Source organism: Cnephaeus nilssonii, assembly GCF_951640355.1.
Source record: "Cnephaeus nilssonii genome assembly, chromosome: 6".
Classification (NCBI taxonomy): Eukaryota; Metazoa; Chordata; class Mammalia; order Chiroptera; family Vespertilionidae; genus Cnephaeus; species Cnephaeus nilssonii.
The window spans coordinates 22039672-22062162 of NC_137077.1; the positions used below are offsets into that span (position 1 = coordinate 22039672).

At 37.9% G+C, this 22491-nt stretch overlaps 1 protein-coding gene across 1 annotated transcript; it reads right to left on the reverse strand.

Moving 5' to 3' along the window:
• Window positions 1-15247: 15247 nt before the first annotated feature.
• On the reverse strand, window positions 15248-22091 carry CD69 (CD69 molecule; the record flags this gene model as incomplete). The annotated part of the gene is made up of 5 exons (XM_079775262.1): window positions 15248-15359; window positions 16276-16379; window positions 16727-16926; window positions 18221-18343; window positions 22034-22091. 5 exons carry the CDS (start codon window positions 22089-22091, stop codon window positions 15248-15250), a joined length of 597 nt encoding a protein of 198 aa, XP_079631388.1.
• Window positions 22092-22491: the final 400 nt, after the last annotated feature.

Consider the following 22491-nt stretch of genomic DNA (forward strand, 5'->3'; position numbering starts at 1 on the left):
GGATGAATGCATTTTACAGTAAAAACATATGCCTGCTAACAAAATAAATGTAACCTAGTAATATCTTGTTTCCAGAAAGTAACAATTCCATGGAAGGCTCAGGAGAATGCTCACATTTTTGTGATGTTCTTTATTCATTTTATACTTTCCTCCTTCCATGAAGTTCTTCCAGAACACCCAATCTGTACTATATGGTCACTACATCCTGAGCCTTCTCCATACCCATTTGGAAAATTGGGTTTATTTCATGCTGATGTCAGGAAAGCAAATAATTGTGAAGATAAATAGTTTTACCCCACTTTAGTATTTCAGAATATCGATTGGCTTGGCAGGGTGCAGTCCTCTGATATTCATTCTACAGAATGAGAGCTCTGCAGTGTAACTTATATGCAGCCATTCTCTGAACTAAAGGCTGGATGGTATTAAGTTAACGTATAGATGTGAGGTGAGAACTTGTCTCACTGAGGATTCTTCTGAGAACGTGTTCCTACTGAGTGACAGGCACCTGAGAAAGGAGAAGCAGTCTCACTTGGTGCTTCCCCTCCTGTGCCAGTAAGAGGGACTTTCCAGAGTGGCAATGGCATTTGTTAATCTTCATTACAAAAAGTGACACCAAACATTTATGTTTTCAATACTGAGAACTAAGTCTCTTCCCTTCCTCTCCCCCCTTAAATATCCCATCCATGCCATCCTCCTATCTCCACTCATTGTGAGCCAGCTCTCTGGTTTAATAGAAAAAAACCGTATCCTTCTGAGATTTCCATATTCCGTCTATTATATTCTGTTCCAGGATTAGATAAAAGGACATCATTTTATTTCTTGAATAAAACCAGAACTGGATATTCGTCCAGTGCACATTGGTCATAATGACTATGCAGGTGCAAGGACACATGGTACACTGTGCCCTTATCTATATATATAAAAGCCTAAGCAACCGTCGTAACCGAAACAACTGAATGGATGACTGAACAGGCTGTGTGAGGTGACCAGGCCAGCAGGGGGGTTAGTGAGGGCCGACCAAACGACTGAGCAGCGGGCTGCGTGGGGCGACCAGGCTGACAGGGGGGTTAGTGAGGGCCGACCAAACGACTGAACAGCAGGCTGTGTGGGGTGTCTAGATCGGCAGGGGCGCCAGTTAGGGATGACCAGGCTGGCAGGTGGGGGCAGTGAGGGGTGACCAGGCCAGCAGAGGGGGGCAGTTGGGGGTGACCAGGCCATCAGGGGGCGCAGTTAGGGGTGATCAGGCAGGTGAGGAGTTAGGAGCTAGTGGTCCTGGATTGGAGAGGGTGCAGGCTGGGCTTGAGGGGAACCTCCTCCCCCTGCCCCTCCCCCCCCTGTGCACGAATTTCATGCACCGGGCCTCTAGTGTAGTTATAATTTATAAAACTTGGTGGGAGATTTCTCACATTATCGTACATAAGGTGGATGCAGAGTTCTGTTTCTCAACTGTGTGCTATGATCTGAATGTATCGGTGCCCCCAAATTCATGTGAAAATCCTAATACCCAATGTGATAACACCAGGAGGTGGGATTTGGGGGAGGCGACTCGGTCATGAGGGTGGAGCCCCCATAAATGGGATTAGTGTCTTATAAAAGAGACTTCCCAGAGCTCCCTCAGTCCTCCCAACATGTTAAGGACAAAAGCAGAAGTCCGTGACCTGGAAGAGGGCCTCTGCTGGCCATGCCGGCAGCCTGACCTCAGACTTCCTCTAGAACTGTGTGACACGAGTTTCTGTCTTTTATAAGCCGCTCAGCCTGGGTATTTTTTATAGTAGCCCTAACCAACTAAGGCACTGTGTCCTGAGGCCCTTTTGTGTCCCACAGAGGTATTTCAAGATCACCTTGGGAGGAAAGAGGGAGTGACAGATGAGAAGGAGCTATACGTGGACATCTTTCGATATGCCCCTCTTAAATCAAAACACCTCTTCTTTTTTTAATGTTATACCTATTGGTATCCCACATGAGACTTGTGTCCAAACAGGATTCCATCACTTAAAATGCTTATGAGTCACAGGGGAATTCTAGAGGCATGAGAGATGAGAAAAATAGGTTCAGTAACATTCCAGTTGATTTTACTCTATTCTTATATCAATCGGGATCTAATCAGGAGACTAAAACCCACAATAATTTGAACTGGGAAATTTTAATACAAAAACTATTAAGGGAGGGTTGGAGTAATGGGGGCATTGGTTAAAAGGAAGTAAAGAAAACTATAGAAAATACAGGGATATCAAACACAGGGAGTAGCCCCTACCCCTCAAGCTGAGACAAAACGATGAAGAGAGAGGCCTCCCCGCACTAAACTGTGGACTGAAATCCTGACCTTAGGAGAGAGGACACAGCACGGCTCAGAAGATAATGGAGATGTTAGCTGAGGTGCCAGGTCAACAAGTCTTCCCTCTGGCGTGCTGGGGAAGGTGTCCACAGGAAGGTGCTGCAATTGGGAAGGCACTAGACTTATGTGGGAACCACACCAGGGTCCCCGGATAGTCAAGGCCAAAGGGAGCACAGAGGCCTTGTTACCAATGCACCAGAACGGTCAAGGCCACCGTGGCATAAGCCTAATCGGGATGTCCAAGGACTCTGAGCCTGGGAATCGTAATCAGGCTAAGATACCGAGCGGGTGCAAGGACACACGGTACACTGTGCCCTTATGTAGCCAAAATATGATTGCTGTCACTGGAATCAGGGAGGGAAACTCCTTCCCTTCTGAGAGTTTGTCTAGTCCCCTCAACTGACAGAACTTAACGTTGTGTCAGCCGGCAAAGGAGAACTAGTTAGTCCATTTAGTCATTATAACAGAGCAGGCAATGAAGGGTAGATTTGGACCTAAGAAGCAAAAAATTGATGATTGGCCCAATTCTTAGACCAATTACTTATATGAACTCCTAGAATTCTTGTGATAGAAAACATGACATAAAACTGAATCCTCTTAACCCATAGAATTTTCATCTGGACCTTGAATAAAGGACAGTTTTAGAGGTTTGAAGGGTGTTTCCAAGCACCTTGATAATGAGGATATTCACTTCATTCACTTACTTATTAATTTATCCAGTTGAATGCCTACTCTGTTCATGACATTGTGCTTAGTGCTACAGGAGACACAAAATATACAATTCCTCAGGAGAGTAATAAGTGTAAAACAAGGTTCTCCACATTCAGTAAACTAATCTCAGAAACATTCTAAAAGGTACTTTGGTCCGACTCCAAATCCAGAGAGCTGCCAATAGAACAGATTTTTGGCAGGTGCCTTAAAAACAAAACAAACAAACACCACATTTGTTTCTATTAAAACTTATTTTTAAAAGTTTTTGAGTTGACTTACAAAAACATACACTTAGAGAAATGTTTACTTAGAGAAATATTTATTATCAGGAACAATGAGAGGGAGACAGCTTCATATAGTGCCATAAAGCTAAACAGATGTACAATGACTACACAATGTGTTTGACTTTGAGGTTTCTGGTAGCCAGAACCGAAAGAAAAACATGGTTATTTATATAGCTCCCACTATTAAAATCATAAAGCATATCAATTTCGTAGGGGTGTGTAATTTATTTTCCTAACACCCAAAAGTGTACTTCTTACATGACATTTTCTGCTTTGAGATCTATTAGATCACAGACAAATTTTTATTTGATTGACACATAGTCAATCAAAACACAAATGGTTCCCCCAGAACTAAAATAATGGTTAATGATTACTACCATTAATATCGTGGGCTAAGACACATGGGTAGTACACATGATGAAGTTTCAATAATGCTGGTCCAAGGCAGACTATGCATCAGGTTCAACCAGGGTATTTGGTTTATGATTATGGGTTTTTACCATACAGTAGCTTTCAATAGAAAACAATGCCGATTTTGAATGTCTGCCCGAGTTTACCTTAGTATCTAGAACCCTTATCTTCACTCAACTAACTTTACTATCTGGCTCTTAGGTACAATTTAACTGAATATTAAGCATGGACTCTGAAACCACCCTGCCAGAGTTCAAATTCAGCTCTGCCACTTACTAGATGTGAGACCTTGTAAAATTTACTCAAATTCTCCAGAAGAATAACGTTCTTTATCTTTAAAATGGGAATAATAGCAGTATCCTATAGTTTTTCGATGAGGTCCAAATATATTTATTATGTTTAAAGCAGTTAGAACTATGCTGGACTAATAGTAAGTGCTTATTTAAGTGCTGATTTTCTTTTCAGTATTTGAGTTTGGGACCCCACAGAATGAGCAGTTTAAAGCAAATATGTGATTATTGTGCACTGTTATTTTCTAGTTGTTCAATTTACATCTGAGATACTATTACAAAGACATTTAGAGAAGATATAATTCTGGAGTAATTCTAACCCTGACACGACACACCCTAACCTGACTGTCTCTCAGGATAAAACATAGAGTGTGCAATATACAAAGAGAAAGCAAGACGTTTCTGATTTTCCAAAAAGATTTACAGTCAACACAGTTGTGCTGGGTTTCCCATACTTTCATTCCGGCAGGCATTTCTGGGAGGTAGAAGTGGGCTGTCGGGGTTTGCAAAGATCCTCTGTCCACCACATCGAGGAGGACCCTGTTGGCGGATTAGGCCGCAGGGGAGTGGCTCTGATGTCCCGGGAGCTGGCACCATCCCTCTCTTGTCAGAAGCGAAGCCCTGAGGCATCGGCATTTTCCTGGACTATGGAATGGGGGAGATCTCATTTGATAACATGACTGACAAATCTCACATCTATGCTTTCCCTGACACTTTTAATTGACCTCTGAGGCCTTATTTCTATGTAGGACTTCATTCAAAGCCTCTTAGAATCTCTACAGGAACAGACTGTGAATGAAAACTTTCTAAGAGGCTGAACCAGTCTAATAATATTTTTAAAAATGGAAGGTGTGTGTGGATTAATACAACAGTGGGTATCATATTAATAGGAGAGTAAATCTAATCCCCCTTCCCTGGAAGGTGAAAGGAAGAAGTGTTTGGTAAACACAGGTGGTCCTGTTAAACACGTAAGTCAGGAAGAGAGTTTCATTTTGTTTCAACAACGCAGGACAAGATCTGAGGATTGTCCACCTCCTCTCCCAGGTCCCGCTGCTCTCTTTTGGTTCAAGCTCTACCCAATGCGCTGTTTACTTAGCTTCTTTACTCTTGAATTTGCCTGGAGTTCCTAAAGCCCCTTCCCCTCCAGGGAATTCTCTGACCTGGTACCTTTGGGATCCCTGCCATTATTTCACTGAGTCCAGAGGGCAGAAATCCTAGTCCTCTGGAAACTACACACCAGGGTCTGTCTTAGTACTTTTTGTATAGATGGTGCCAGCACAGTATTTGCCTGTTGAATAGCATGCTTAACATTTAATTTGCTTTTGTGGTTCTTCTGTTTGGCTAGTTCTAGTACTTATTTTCATTTTCTTTTATAGTTTGTAATGCTCATTATTGTATTTCAAAAAAGTGTTGGTGGTCACCTAGCTGACGCATTAGAACTCGAGCCTCCTAACGTTAACTACACCTTTTCCTCTGTAAACCGAAGTTCATCCCATAAACCTTATAAGCTGACTGACTAGATCCAAATTGAATTTTAAAATAATAAGAATTAATCAATTTTAAAAACCCACATTACTACTGAGCGGTTGTCACTTAGAGGATCCTATAAACATCAGACTCCTTCCCCATTAGTAAGCTGTAGTGAATAACGTCTGTTATTGACGTTAATAGTTGGCTCTCAGTATCTCAGAAGAGCATAGAGAAAACAGAAGTCTTCTAATTCTTTCCTAAGAACACCTTTGTTTAATGCCATCTTCTGGTGATAATCTACACTACTTGTCTTTTTTTTTTTTTTTTTCAATGAATCCCTTACTAGGGTGCTGGTCTCAGAATGTCCACAAGAGGGTGTGATTGCAGCTAATCCCTAACTAGGGTGTTGTTCTGAGAATGTCCACAAGAGGGTACTATTGCAACACCTTTCTGCAGGGTGAGAAAGAGCCCTCTATCAATCAAGGTTTATTACCAGACTCATAGAATTCCTTACTAGGGTGCTGTTCTGAGAATGACCACAAGAGGGTGCCATTGAAACTAATCCCTTCCTAGGTTGCTGTTCTCAGAATGTCCACAAGAGTGTACTGTTGCCCTGGCTGGTTTGGCTTAGTGGATAGAGCATTGGCCTGGGGACTGAAGGGTCCCGTGTTCAATTTCCATCAAGGGCACATGCCTGGGTTGCAGGCTGGATCCCCAGTAGGGGCATGCAGGAGGCAGCCGATTAATGATTCTCATCATTGATGTTTCAATATCTCTCTCGCTCTCTCTTCTTCTCTGAAATCAATAAAAATAAAAAAATAAAAAATAAAAAAAAAGAGTGTACTATTGCAACACCACCCTGCAGGGCAAGAACCCTCTAGGACTGTCAATTGGGTTTTCTTTTCAGAATCACAGAATTCCTTATACGAGTGCCATTTTCAGAATGTCCACAAGAGGGGGCTATTTCAACTAATCCATTACTAGGGTGCTGTTCTCAGAATGTCCAAAAGAGGGCACTATTGCAACACCTCTCTACAAGGCCAAAAGCTCTTTAGGTCTATCAATTGGGTGTTCTTTTCAGACTCATTAGATTACTTATTTTTGTTAGTGTGTTTAGGGACAAGCTAGGCAATTCCCTAGAAATACCTAGAACACTTCCAGAGAATTGGTCTAGAGATAAAACCACTATTAGTTGCGTTGTGAGGGACTGAGAAGAGGGATGTCCTGGATTCCCAACATGGCAGGATGTCTGTTGTTAAAGTGAGGGCGCTGACTGAGAAGAAATGAGATCTTAAATACTAGAATAGAGAATATGGGAAGATTCCAATAAAGCTATGGACATAGAGCCCTACATTCTAATGTAGCCCTTCTATTTCTGTCTGAGGAGGTTAACTTTTGTTTTTTAAGAATCTTGTAATACCCTCCCTTAAGAGAGTTTTAGGGCAAGTTAACAGAAGTCTAACTCAAATCCTAAAAGCAGAGAGCCATGTCCCCTCAATCAATTCCAGACTTGAGCCAGTTTACAAACCAGTAATCTCTTTCATTAAGAGTTGTGGCAGAGGGCAAGCCCATTACAGAAGGACTCTGCTAAAGTGAAACAGTTTGTGTAGTTAATTTTCCCCCACTTTTCTTCAGAGACCTATAACCATTTGCCTGGGTATCTGTGTACTGAGGGAAGGGAAATAATCAGACTTCAGGGGAGTTAATGGGCACTGGCTCTGAGCTGACACTAAGTAGGAGACTGAGAATATCATGGTACTCCACTATGGAGTGTTGGCTTAGGAAGGCCTCACAGTGAGTCCAGCAGGTTCTTGAACCAAACACGTATGTGATCAGTGCCCCGTTCTGAAATGTATAATTGGAATAGATATACTCCACAACTGGCAGGATCCCCACGTTGGTCCCGTGTCCTGTGGAATGAGAGTTTCTTATTATGGGAAAGAACGAGTGGAAGCTACTAGAATGCCTCTTCCAATAACAATAGTTAGCCAGGAGCATTACCACATTCTTGCACAGATTAGTGCCACCTTCAATAACTTGAAAAAAACTGGGGTGGTGATTTCTAACAAACACCCATCCAACTCACCTACGTATTTGACTTGTACAGAAAAGAGATGAATCTTGGAGAATGACAGTAAATTATTGTAAATGTAACCAGGTAGTGACGCCTACTGCAGCTGCTGTTTCAGTCGTGGTTTTGTGGCTGGAGGGAATTAACACATTGCTTGATATCTGGTATGCACCTCTTGATCTGACAAATTATTTTCTCCCCCGCTCAGTATCTGCTAGCAAAAATTACCAAAAGCATTTTACTTTCAGCTGACAAGGACAGCAATACAGCTTCACTATTCTACCTTAGGGATATATCAACTTTCCTATATAATAATTTAGTCCATCTTTCTAAAAATGTAACTATTAAGAGGTAAAAGGGAATTTTTATGAAAATATAGAGAATATATAAGAAAAATCAAAGAAGCCTTCTTAGCAGAAGTAACCAAAATACATTGTTATACATAACATCAGCTTTCTTGTAAAATATTGGATTATATGAGTGAGGGTTCACACTTACTCCCAAAATGTGATGACGAATTTGTGAGCTAGGGTTGGGATAAGGACTAGGGAGAGGTGGATTTCTCTGTAAAATCAATGAGAAGAATATAACATCTTAGGGGAAGATCTGACAACCTGAGAAAGAGAGGGACCAGAAATGAGAGGAATTGTATGGATGAAGATTAGAAAGTAGAGGCCCTCGGGAGCAGATAATCCAAAAGAGATTTGGGGGAAAATGATTAAGAATTGATTTTTAATTTGTTTGCACTGGATTGTGCTGTGCATTTTTCCCCCACATGTCACTCTGAAAGCAATGTCTGTTTTTGCTAATATTTGTGAAAGACAACAGTTTGGTAAGAGAATTTTAGGCCCAGACACAACCAGAAATTGATTCTATTTTGTTCCTGTATTCTTCCACATTTATAACATCAATTATGGAAACACAGAGACAATCAAAATGGAAACTCTTAGAAAATGATAGAATATTATCCTTCTTGGGAGATAGATTGGGCAAGGCAGGGGCCAGTATGGATAAAAGTTCTTAGCCCTCTCGTAGAGGGCTCCACAGTAAAACTCCAAGCACAGTGATGTAATGGCCAGGGTGTATTACAAGAGTTTAGGATATCTGCAGAATGAGAGTCCCTTACCAAGGTTAAGCAGTCATCCTCTCCCATTTCAAGTGTCATTAGAAGCAAAACTTGACTTGGATTTTGAATAAGTGGTTTAAGTTTTTTATGTCTTTGATTCCTTATTGAGAAAAACAAACAAACACGGAATGCCTTACCACAGAATTGTTGTGAGTTTCACATGGAATAATGTATGTAAAATCACTATGCAATGATAAAGCAACACACACACACCTTACCATTATTGTCAGTGACCATTTAACCTGTATACTAATGGTTGGGGCTATCAACGTCTAATCCCCCAAAAGTCTTTCTCCAAGGCCAGTTCTACTTAGCCTCATATAAGAAGCCTCTGATCTTGGGCACTTGTAATATAATCTCTTGGTTTCCAAGCTTGGAGAGCTTGCCCTAAAATGACAGAGATGGCCCAAGACTGGCTTTCTCTTTGGAAAAAGTGGTGAATTTATTTCCACGCTTTCCTGTATCTTTCTATCTAGCATGACCTATGAATTCCAAGGCCCCAGTGCAGCTTGGGTTGACACTGAGTAGGAGAAACCATAGCAAAGGCAATGTGAGGATAAAAGGGATTTGGTAAAGTCAGGAATATGGAAAAATGCGACTTCTGCCAGGACTGCCAGGCCCTGTGCTGTTCCTAGCTGGAGCGTGGATCTTCCATCTCCTACAGCAACCTGCGCAAGCTCTTGCTTAAGGGCAACTCTCAGTCACTCTTTTTTTAAAATATATATTTTTTTCTTTATTGATTAAGGTATTGCATATGTGTCCTTATCTCCCCATTTCCCCCCACCCCACTCTCATTCATGCCCTCACCCTCCCTGGTGTCTGCGTCCATTGGTTATGCTTATATGCGTGCATACAAGTCCTTTGGTTGATCTCTCCTCCTTACCCTCATCCTCCCCTACCTCCTCTCTGAGGTTTGAGCATCAGGTCGATGCTTCTCTGTCTCAGTCTCTTACAGCAAGACCACTGCTACAGCAAGGGTGGAGGTTGAGCTGCTGTGCAAGGAACTTGGGGGGCTTTCTTCTTCTTTGTCCTTTTGGCTTTAGCCTTCTGTTTCTGACACCCACTCTTTCAGCAAACACTCCATAGGTCCAGTTACTAACCACCCTCTGCTTAGTCCTCTCTAGTTACTAACCACCCTCTCTTAGTCCTCTCTAGTTACTAACCACCCTCTGCTTAGTCCTCTCTAGTTACTAACCACCCTCTGCTTAGTCCTCTCTAGTTCCTGTCTTTTTGTCAGCTTCTTGTGCTGAGGACTCTCTGGAGACCCTTCTTTCCTCAGTGATTGCTATCTCAGCTCTCATCTCCCTCTAATTCCATTCTTCTCTTGTCATAACCTCTCACTGGGTTCTGTTCCCTCTGAGCTTCTATTACTCACATTATTGGCCTTCTCCCTGCCACCGGGTACTAGCTACTTACTTATTAGCCAGCACCATTCTCACTGAGCAGTTTCCTTCTGTCCCACCAACGATCTTATATCCTCTCCCTTCAGAGTCTTCTTGGACATTGGATTCTACTAATTCTTCATGTATGCCCTGTTCACCTTTGTAATTGACTTTCTCACCTCACGCCTGTCAAAATGGCTAGTCATCAGTTAACAAGTGCTGGCGAGGACGTGGAGGAAAGGGAACCCTTGTGCATTGCTGGTGGGAATGCAGATGGTGCAGCCACTGTGGAAAACAGTATGGAATTTCCTCAAAAAATTAAAAATGGAACTTCCTTCTGACCCACAATTCCACTTCTGGGAATATATCCAAAGAAACACGAAACACTAATTCGAAAGAATATATGCACCCCTACGATCATTGCAGCGTTATTTATAATAGCCAAGATCTGGAAATAGCCAAACTACCCACCAGTAGAGGCATGGGTGAAAAAGCTGTGGGACATTTACACAATGGAATATTAGTTGGCCATAAAAAGGGAAATCTAACCTTTTGTGACAGCCTGTGCTTTTGGTGTAATATTCAAGAAATCATTGCAAAGACCAATGTCAAGAAGTTTTTTGCTATCTTTCCTTTTAGAACTTTCATGGTTTCAGATCCTGTGCTCAATTTTTAAATCTATTTTGAGCAAATTTTTTTGTGTATGGGAAATGATAAAGATCTAATTTCATTATTTTGGAGGTTGACCTCCAGTTTTCCCAACATTTAAGAGACTATCCTTTCTCCATTGTGTATTCTTGACACCTTTGTCAAAGACCAGTTGTGTGGGTTTATTACTTAGTTATCTATTCAGTTCAATTGGTCTACATGTTTATTTTTATTCCAGTGCCATACTCTTTTGATTATTGTACCTTTGCAATATATTTGGAAATGAGGAAGTGTAAACCTTCCATCTTTGTTATTTTCACTCAAGATTGTTCTGCCTATTTGGGGTCTTTTGTCATTCCATATAAATGTTAGTTTTTAAAAAAAATACATTTCTGCAAAAAATGTCTTAGGAATTTTGATAGGAATTGCACTGTTTATAGTGCACTTTGGGTAATATGAGGATTTTAACAATATTAATTCTTTTAATTCATGAACACAGAATACCTTCACATTTGCTTATGTCTGCTCTAATTTCATCAATGTTTTAAAGTTTTCAATGCATGTCATTCTTCTCTTTGATTAGGTTTATTTCTAAATATGTTATTCTTTTTGATCCTATTATAAGTGAGATTGCTTTCTTAATTTCTTTTTCAGAATAGTGCATTGTTGGCGTATAGAAATGCACCTGATTTTCATATATTGATTTTGTATGTTGAAACTTTATTGAATTCATTAAGAGGTTAGTTTTCATGTTGTTTCTTACCACAGCACCTACACAAACCCACACAGGCACCAAAGTAACCTTTTGGAGGTGGTGAGTATGTGTATTACTTGGATTGTGGTGATGGTAACATATCTGTCCAAAGTCACCAAGTTGTATACATTAATTATGTATAGTTTTTGGCATAATGATTATTCTTCAATAAAGCTGAAAATCAAAACAAAACAGAATAAAAGTGCATTTTAGATACTACTATTTGGAGTGCAGGTGATTTTTATTTTATTTCTATTGTGGGGCAGAAGCTAGATGAAATGTCTCTATAATTAAACACAAAAACTGATTACACTATCTATAACACTGTGCTTACAAATATCACAATTTGGAAAGTCACAATTGTTCCCAGGTTAACTATATCTTCTGGCCCAAGAGAGGACAAAACAAAAAGTGCAACAATTTATCCAGCCACTAGAGGGCACTGCCGCTGGTGGGTGCCCACAATGCGGGGAAGGGGTAATGGGGGCGGAGCCAAAAGACAAATTTAGTACAGCATGGGGAAGATTCTTGAAGCAAACTTGTAGTTACTAGAAAGTAATTATTTCTAATTAGTTGCTAGAAGTAAAGTTGCACTTTAAATCATAAAATTATTTCCTTTAATGATCTTGTATTTGGGTTGTTTAAAATAAAAGTTTTTCTTACGAAGAGTAAAGTAACTATTCATTATAGAACACTTTGAATCAATAGAGAAGCATAGGGAAGAACATAAATATTTCTTATATTCCTACTATTCCGGGAAAACCATTTTGTTTACCTTTGGAATTTTTCTTCCTTTCTGCTTATAGAAACACAAAACATGTAATTAGCATTTTTTGATATTTTGACAATTTTTGTGTGTGGTATATTTGTATCCAATAAAATGTGGAGCTAAAGTGTCTATTCATTATGTTTTGACAGATGTGTATGCTTATGAACACCGCTGTAATAAAACGTAGACCAGAAAGCACCTCATGCCCCTCCCACTTCTTCCTCCCACCTCACTTAGAGAGGCAACCACTGATTTCTGTCACTGTCCCTTAGTGTTGCCTGTTCTTGAATTTTATGTAAATGGAATCATACATCAGGTCCTATTTTATGCCTGAATTCATTTTTAGCTCAACATAATGCTTATTAATGGCATGGAATCTTACTGTATATATATGATTTTAACTGGTTTAGCAATAACAGTTTGAGTATTCTCCCATATAATTAAACATTCTTCTTCATTATTATTTTTTAATGTTGGCATATTTTTCGTCATGTAGTAGACATACTTAGCTAAATCTTTAGTTTTGGACAATTAAGTGGTTCTGACATATTGCTAGTTAAAAAAAAGCCATTTGATAAATATTTTTGTGATTATGTTTTACACATCCAAGACTATTCCTTTAAAATCCACCCCCCTAAATTTTCACATGAAAGAAAAGGATGAATCTTTTTAAGATTACTGATAAGTATTTTTAAACTGTTTTCCAAAGGTTACCCTAAATCAGTTTATATTATCCCCAACAGTCTCTCTGGCCATATTTTTTAACATTTTGTCCAGGTATTTTTAGCAATTTAATTTTAGTTATGATACATTTCCATGTATAAAAATTTTGTCAAATTTATAAAAATTGAGAACAAGCTTAGGAAAAGTATTGCCATATTCATATTATAAAATTTTGAGTCAATTGAAGACTGACTATAGTATATAACATTTTAATGGCACCTTATCATTTTTAAAATACTTTTAACTTTATTAAATTTCTAAAATTATGTAAAGTAAGCCAGTAAAGAATTCTTTCCCTTTCCAGAGGAAGAAATTGAAATTATCTTGGAAAAGCAAAATAAAACACAGATAACAATAAATATCTTCAGCCAGGTATGTTCTCAGTCATTTTTCATGTATTAACTAATTCAGTTTCCAGCTATTTTAACTACATTTCTAACTAATTCTAAGTTAAACAGCTATTCCACCAGTGAATGGCAGAGATGAACTCAGGCAATCTTTCTCCTGGGATCTGGCTCTTAACAGCAACACTTTCCACTTACACATTTCATGGAACACAAGTCACAAGACATTTTTTTCTAACATGACTCAGAAGAGTGACTAAAATATGTATAGCATTTTGGAATTGAACAAGATGCTTTTAGAGCATTGGTTATTAGGACCAATTATTCTCTTATTGGAGAGAGAATGAGGTTATAAATAGGTTCCCACAAAATGACATTAGGCATCTCCTACTTTCTCTACGCTTCTTTTTATTTAAATTTGTTTATTAGTTATAACCATCTTTTTAAAAAAATTTTGTATTGATTTTTGAAAGAGGGAAACATCTGATGAAAGAGAAAGATTGATCAACTGCCTCCTGCATACCCTCTACTAGGGATCAAGCCTGCAATCCAGGCACGTGCCCTGACCAGGAATTGAACCGGTGACCACTGGGTATAAGGGACAACGTTCAATCAACTCATCCATACCGATCAGGCTTATGTTTCTTTAGTCTGAGGGTGACAAACAATAAAGAATAATAGAGATGAAACATTTTAAATGGCATAGATTCTTTTCAAGTCAATTATAATATTTACTGAGCATCTCCTATTATACAGAAAAATGGATAAGGCCTTTTTAGAAACAGATATGTAAAAACAATTCAAAAAGTAGAAACCACACTATAAAGCTAAGATTACAGTAGATAGCTTTTTGAAAAAATGTTATAGCATTCTGTTTTTCTTATTTCTAGTATGACATTATTTTTAGTGTATTTTAAGGGAGCAAACACTTCTCAGAAATCATTTTGTTTCTGTTTTTATTTTAACATACATAAAAGCAGCTTATAATTGCACTGAATACAAAATACAAACAAACAAACACTTTATTGCACTAAAAACACATCACATGAAGTACTAGATGTGATAACATTGATTAGGAGAGGCACAAATTTATAATCAGATATTGTATTATTCTAGGTTTGAACAATACAGAATTTTTTTCTAATAGGGATTTGCCACATCATATATTGCACACTTTCCAACACTTAATCTGTTTTACAAATATTTCTCACGCTCTTTGGTTTTGTTTTTATCTTTGTAAAATATGGTGGATAAGGTTTTAAAGGCAAAAATTAAGTACCATTGGAAAAGACATTGAAGAAGTAAAAACAAACAACATAAATATGTGGTCATCCCAGTCTTTTGGGAGGAAAAAGTGACAAAGTAGCCTGGCAAACTTCTCCAAAAAGAGAGAATCATTACAAAGCTTAGTTTCATAAGCATTTGTCCACCTATAAATGTTCTCTGAGTTTAACAAATGCATTTAGACTAACTATCTGCGTTACCAGTTAAAATTTCTTTTGTTTACATTCAGTTTTTAATACTGCCATCTAATTCCTTCTAATAGTGCAAATGCGTGAAGGACACTCATCGTTGCTAGTCATTCGGCAATAAATAATAACTCTAAACCTAGCTATTATATTATTTTTGAATTTGAAAAAGTATAAAGTGCATTCAAAAGGTTTAAAGTCATTCTTCTCCATCTTGGACATAAATATCCATCAACCGGTGATGTTTTCAGGTCACAACAAGGGTGCTCTGCAAATGCAGATAGTCCTGCAATCTCCCTGCCTTTCTTCCACAGTCTTGTTTGGAAGAAAGTTTCCAAAATCATAGCAAGTTTTTTTCCACAAAAGTCCTTATGGCAAACATCTGTCCATAGAGCAGCATCCATCGACACGAATTGCCTTGAGTTCCATGATGTGATAGTCTATAAGCAAACATGGCTCCTCATTGTTTGAAGGGCTTGCTACATATCCAATGTAAATGCCTTCCGCATTCTGTGCTGCTGACCTCTGTGCTTTTCAGAAATGCACAGTTCTCTGACCCTGTGAGGTTGAACCTGTCAAACAATAAAGAAACTGAGAATTACTTTCAGTTCATCATTTCCACTCAGTTACATGAACATAAAAACTTTGTGGTAGCAGTGGCCTCTGCATTATTTATTTATTTACTGAGTAGAAATGCCTGAAGCAAGTTTGCCAGTCAAATGATCATAGACTAATCTAGAGAGAGAAGAGACAGGGATTGAGAGGAAGAGTATGTGGAAGGAAGGTACAAAGCTAAGAGTAAAGTGTATCCATTTGGGCCAACCAGCATGGCTCAGTGGTTGAGCATTGATCTATGAACCAGGAGGTCAAGGTTCAATTCCTGGTCAGGGCACATGCCTGAGTTGCAGGTTCAATCCCCAGTAGGGGGTATGCACAAGGCCCCTGATCAGTGATTCTCTCTCATCATTGATGTTTTTATCTCTCGCTCACTCTCCCTTGCTCTCTGAAATCAGTAAAACCTGTATTTAAAAAATAAAATAAATAATAATAAAATAAAGCCAGAATCTTTAATTCTGGGGCAAGTTTTCCTTCAGGTCCATAGAAGCTGGTAATTAGGTATGAAAATATTGTTCTTTATTCCTGTGGAGATGAGAACAGGGAAAGAGTAAGAGGGAATTGTTTGTCATAAACTAGTTCATCAGTAAAATATTAATATGAGAATGGAAATGTTAGATTTTATCATCACAATTATTCCTGGAATATTTCGGAGTCTTCTATTCACACTAATTTTTTTTCTGAGATAAAATTACTAGAAGCATTTATTGTATGAATTCCAAGTAGATGAAAAGAGCAAAATGATAAATATGAAAGCTTTTCTTTAAAGAATTCCAAAGAGTATAAGCATACAAAAGCGAACAGTGGAAACAGGGAAAATGGTTTCCCTGAGCTACCAGCCTGGGAAAGATAAAGAAACATCTTGAAACTTACCAGTTGTTAAATTCCTTGCCATTTGACCATTTCCATGTCTGACCAGCATCATTTTTCAGCCCAATCCAGTGTTCAGCTCTACCCACATATCTTTTTAAAAAGATCTTGAAGAAATGACAAAGGGGGTACTGTTAAACAGCCGTTATGGGTAAATATATGTAATAAATTCTCAAAATCAGCTTCTCAAAAGGTGCATCTGAGGTAAAACAGCTGATCATTCATTAGCTCTGTATAGAATTGACTCATTTGGATTTCTAGCCTTTGAGGCTAGGCATCCAAATCAAATTTACAAGACTAAATAGAACCCTCATTTGACCTCAGACTAAATGTTCCTACATGGACACAAGTATAATGTCTTCTTCACTTATTAGGAAACAGAAGGAAACCACAGATTAGCTCTATAAAAGAAAACAGCAATATTTTATGAAATGGTGTTTGAATACTATCTTACCATGTCTTGTTCAGAATCAATGAGAGCAAGAGTAGCACCATGTTTGAAGCAAGAGTTTTGGGCCAAAGTCCAATTCCTTGTTATATTGGAAATAAAGTAGCATTTCCTCTGATATCCAATCCAATCATCTGAGCATGAAAAAGCATGGCTGTTTGATGGTTCTGAAGACATATACTGCGCTGGACAATTGTACTGGCCCACTATGGACAGAAAAATTGTTTTAGTAACAAAGTAAGTTAAATACCCACAGCATGCAAACCTAGTTCTTGGGGTAGGTGATAAAGTGAAGGCTGAAAGGCAAAAAGGCAAATTCTGAGAAGCATGAGAAGGAAGGTCCTCATCTTATCAGATCTCCCATTGTGCCTAATCATCATTGGACAGGGTATACTAGTAAGAGAAAAGGAGGTGGCTCTTTGGCCATAATGTCCAAAAGTGGTAAAAAAAAAAAAAAAGACAAAAAAAATCTTAAAAACAGCCTTGGACTAGAAAGGGTAAAGTGCTTTATAAATTTCAAGAAGGGTTTTGAATCTGAATACAGAGGTGGAGGGATTTAAACTTTCAGGAGACAAAACACTATATTGGAAGATGAAGGAGAGAATTATTTAATTATTTGCAGGGAAGTAATTCAGAACACAAAAAGATCTATGACTGGAAAAGTTTCATAAAATTATAAATATAATGTTTGTAAAAGACACTAATGCATCTTGGTATAGTGGTATACTTTGAATACCTTATGACAATGGACTCTGGGTGTTTCTAGATACAGTCATAACTATTGATAGCCACAATTTGGCAGTCTTTGAGTTGAAGACAAAAGACTGACCAAATCTTGATTAATCTATGGCTTAGATATTACATTTTTCTGTCAATAATGAATGTGAAGCCCACATTTTTTCTAATTTACTGTTGATTTATTAACATCTAAGTCAGCTCCTGTCATTTCATATTTAAACCCATAGTAATGTAACTTTCTTCCACAGTAATCATACATCATAGACACTTTTCATACTTATAGAAAGGCCCCCGAGTTGTGGAGACAAAGGAAGGATATAAAACTGGAATTCATAGACACAGACAACAGCATGGTGGTTTTCAGAGGGAAGGGGTTGGAGGGCAGTAAACGGTAAAGGGGGATAAATATATGGTGACGGATGATGATCTGACTGTGGGTGATGGGCACACAATGCCATATAACCGATCATGTATCATAGAAATGTACACTTGAAACCTATATGATCTTATTAACCAATGTCACCCAATACATTTAATAAAAAAGAAAAGCTCTAGAAAATTCTAAATGGCATTATATTAATTGCCCAAGGAACATGGAATTGTATTAGTATTTTTTAGGAAATCCACCATGTATGATACATGGGATGCTGCTAAATTGCTCAGAATTGCTGATTAATTGGACCAAGGAATCCCACTGATTTCAGCTGAAATTACAACAGATTCAGCAAAGAGACTCGATGAATTCATGAAGTGCAGACCCACCTGACAAAGCTATGAGAGCTATGATCAGCACGGTGATGATGACCACATTCAGTACAGCACATGGGATAGGAACCTGAAGGGACCCTTCATGATGGGTTGCAAAGTGAAGGCTGGCAGCATTATCTGAAGAGAGAACGTTGATGTGAGTTCAGGCAGACTACAGAAGTAAGGTGGGGACATTTGATATTTTCTTGCAGTATTTAATTTAAAAAGTAATGTGTCTATAAAATTTATGCCAGTTTCCCCCAGATTTTGAGTGAATTTGGATAATTTCTTTTGACTATAAATGAAACAATATAGGCGTAATGATGAGATCATAAAATATCTTCCCAACATATGTACTTAGTAGCTATGAAAATTCTGCGTCTATCATAGTTTTATTGCTTTAATCTAATAAGAACATTTATTAAATACCTGATTACCCTAGATGACATATTTTAAAAAATCCTAACCATAATCCCTTAACCTCTCTGTATTTACTATTTAACTGTTTAAGAGTAATGATGTAAATGAGAATAAATGAGGGATAGTATAATAAAAAATATTAAATTGATATATTAATATCTATAACTAGCACGAAAGAAAATAAAAACAATTGATAATAATTTTTGGTAAAGTTGGTACAGATGTGAAACAATTGAAATTTTCATAAGTTACTGTTGGAAGAGTAAAATGAAAAAAAACAACACAACTTTAGAAAACTGTTTCTTACACTATCAAGCATACACCTACCCGGTGACCCAGCAATTCTACTCCTATGTATTTTCTCAAAAGGAATGAAAATATGTCTCAAAAATGCTTTGCATAAAAATGTTCATAACAGTTTTATTCTTAAGAGCTAAGTTCTAGAAATAACCCAAATAAACAGCAACAGGAAAATTGGTAAACAAATCATGCTATTATCCATAAAAAAAAACATAAAAAAAGAACAACTGATACATGCAAAAAAATGGAAAAATTTTAAAAAGTTGAGTGAAAAAGTCCACCTACAGTTACATACTGCATATTTCATTTAATGTAACATTTAAGAATAGCTGAACTAAGCTATGGTGACAGAATCCAGAAAAGTGAAAGCTTTTATGTGTGTAGGAAAGGTAATCTGAGTAGGAAGGAATACAGGGGAACTTTCTAGAGAGATGACAATTTCAAATGTTGATTGGAGTTGTAACTATACCTCATTAAACTGCACACTTATGATCTATGCATCCATTCTATGTAAACTATACCACAGTTAAAACATGTGAATGAACAGTAAAATATTTGAATTTTCAAGATAATTTAAAGTAATAGAAGAAATAGAACAGTATTAAAGACCAAACATTGGGAAGAAGTTATTTTTTCCCCATTTATCCTTTGGTTAATGCTAAAACAAAGTAAAATTTTGATTTCACCAATAAAAATATTTCTGTGGAAGGATTTAGAATATAAATATGATGTCTTAGTGATGATTCTTAGTTACACAGACTCACACCAAAGAAAATCTAGAAGGGTATCTGTTCCAAAATATAAATAAATAATGGAGAAAGGAGAGCATGGGAACCTGTGGCTCAGAGTTTGAATTGGATTTTTGCTGTCATTTTAAAAAACTTTGGCCTCACAAGAAATACATAGTTACCTTTTATGTTCTGAGAAACTGAAATGCAAAACTGCTATGTGAATGATATTAAAATTTACCATAAAAACAGTCTCAAAATGAGAAAATACCGTGTTTTTGAATATGGATGGCTTTTACAATTAGGAGCACATATCTTGAAATGCATGTATTTTTCCTTAAAACATTTCTCTGAAGTTAAACTGGGCTAAGGGATGTTGCTTGCCTCAGGGGTTGTTTCTCCCAGCGTAGATCTGCATTCGGATTTTTCACGAGATGCCTTTACTTCGCTCCTATCCAGTTCTATTTCTTTCAGCTTCTCAAAGCCAATCTCCCCTTTTTCACCAGAATCCGACTGTTACCGGAAGGAGCCGGTGGTAGGTAGATAGCAAGTTCAGAGCTCTCTGTCTAGTTTCACTTCTCGTCATGCTTCTTAGCCTCAATGCAGCAACACAGCCCCTGTTCCCGAGCCAGAATTAACGCATCCAGATAGCTCAGGGACTCCAAAGCCCACTTCAGTCTATTGGCCTAGCCAGCGGGTAAACTGTGCAGATGATTTTCAGGTTGTACTTTATATCCATTAGTGAGGGCTGTTGTTGCTCAGTTTGGTTTATCACCTAGGTGACAAAACACTCCCCGCAAGAGTGTACTTCCGCTCTGATTATGGTCTCTGTCCATTAATGGAGAAATTGAAAATAAATCCACCATTACATAGTGAGTCACCTAAAGGTTATGCACAGTGTTTTTTCATACTAATAAAGTATGTATAAGGCAGCATAAACTAAACATTCAACAGAAAATGGGGATGATCTCAGGAAAAGTTAAGAATTCCTGAATTAGGACCTTTTTTGCAACAATGCCCTCTATTTATTGAGTAGTTTTACTATTACAATTATTTTTCTTTTTGGTAGTTCAACTAGTCCGTAAAGTTATGGTTATATGGTTACCAGAAATTTTGTATAGTTTGCACTTGTTATCCGTAGTTGATTTTGTGTTCTAAAGTGAAAGATGGGTTTAGGGGAGGTAATCAAAGCTTTTCTAATGCAAAACAGTTTAGTGGACACACACTCTAAAAACAATCCTTCCTCTAGATTTTTTTCAGCTCTGCTATCCACAACGCATCCCTTAATTACTGCTTACAAATAAACTGTATTGCTTACATATTAGGTTTTGGGGTACCTCAATGATTCAAAAAGGAAGAGGCATAAATGAAAAAAAAGCCTCATAGAAATAAGTTATAGAAAAACAATGGGAAAATTCTGGTATAATAAATAGAATAGGTCTCTGAACAGAATAGACAAGTAGAAGAGAGGAAATAGTATACAGCTACTCTAGTCACATTTTGATGAAAAAAAGAAAGAAACATGTCTGATTCATTTGGAAAATGAAGCCAGCGACTGGATGCGTGAAACTGAAGGATGAAACGTAGAAATAGAGTCCCATAAAGGTTATAGAAGCAGAAGATGGCATTTTCAAGAATTATTTCATGACATTCTCTGAATAAATGACCGTTTGACACTGTAAATGTAAAGATGCCTAGATGGCTATTCTCTCAAAGATTGGAAACCTTTATTTTCAGCAACTAGAAGATGCTGGCATGAGAACATAAGGCGAGGCACGCAGAAAGCACACAAAGATACAAAGTGAAGGCAGTCAAGAGCATAATGGCTTATGTGCTACACAGAATTTTTGTAAAAAAAGTCAATGCTTCCTGGAATATGTGCAGATGGATATGGAAAAATTATAGAGAGTGCACTGGGCTAGAGCAGGGAGTTTTATAATTTCATCTAAAAAATGAGATAATATAAATTGAAACAAAGAAACACATCTTTGAAAAGCTTCTCAAATGCACCTTTGTGTTTCCCCTCTTTTCAGGAATCCTATCTTTTCATAGATTAAAAAGAAATAGGTTTACTTCTTCCCATTTTCTCTTTTATCCTGACTGAAATAGAATGTAATCAAGTTCTTCAAATGACAAAGGCTCATTTTCTTCCCTAAGTTCTAAGTCCTGTTACAGGGGGGCGGGGTGGAGGAGGGGGGGTCGAAAGTAGGTTTACAGTTGTTTGTATGGAAAAATAAGACAGTAATTAATCAAATAATAATATCAGAATAAAACTCTGTGTTTCATGTACTTACAACTGTAAACCTACCTTTGGCCCTCCCTGTATATATCATCTATATAGATAGTTATAAGCAGTATATGAAAACAAGATCTGACTTACTTTGTCGTCCTCTTTCCAAGGAGCTGTTCTCTGTTAGGGAACAATCTTCAGAGTTCATCTTTATGCTAGCCAATATCCTCTGGTTAATCTCAGGTCAAGCCAATCTACAGTGAATGTCTTTGCTGGAGCTCTAGCTCAGTCTCTGAGAGAGCTCATCATTTATAGTCACAAATGCTGTCTCCGCCCCCTTCCTCTTGACTTCTAATCACTCCACCACTCCAGTTCCCTTTAATTTATGCTCCAGTGGCCCAGACAATTTACAATGTGTTATTGTGGTGAGCTATGGGTTTTCCCTACTGTCTGAAATGTGCTTTCTCACAACTGTAGGTGTAGCATGAAAAGACACGTGGGATTTCCCAGAGTCTGTGACATCCTTCCTTAAATTTATAGAAAACAAAAGTAGTTTAAGAAACGGTGTGTCTAAATCAGGCGTCCTCAAACTACGGCCTCGCGGGCCA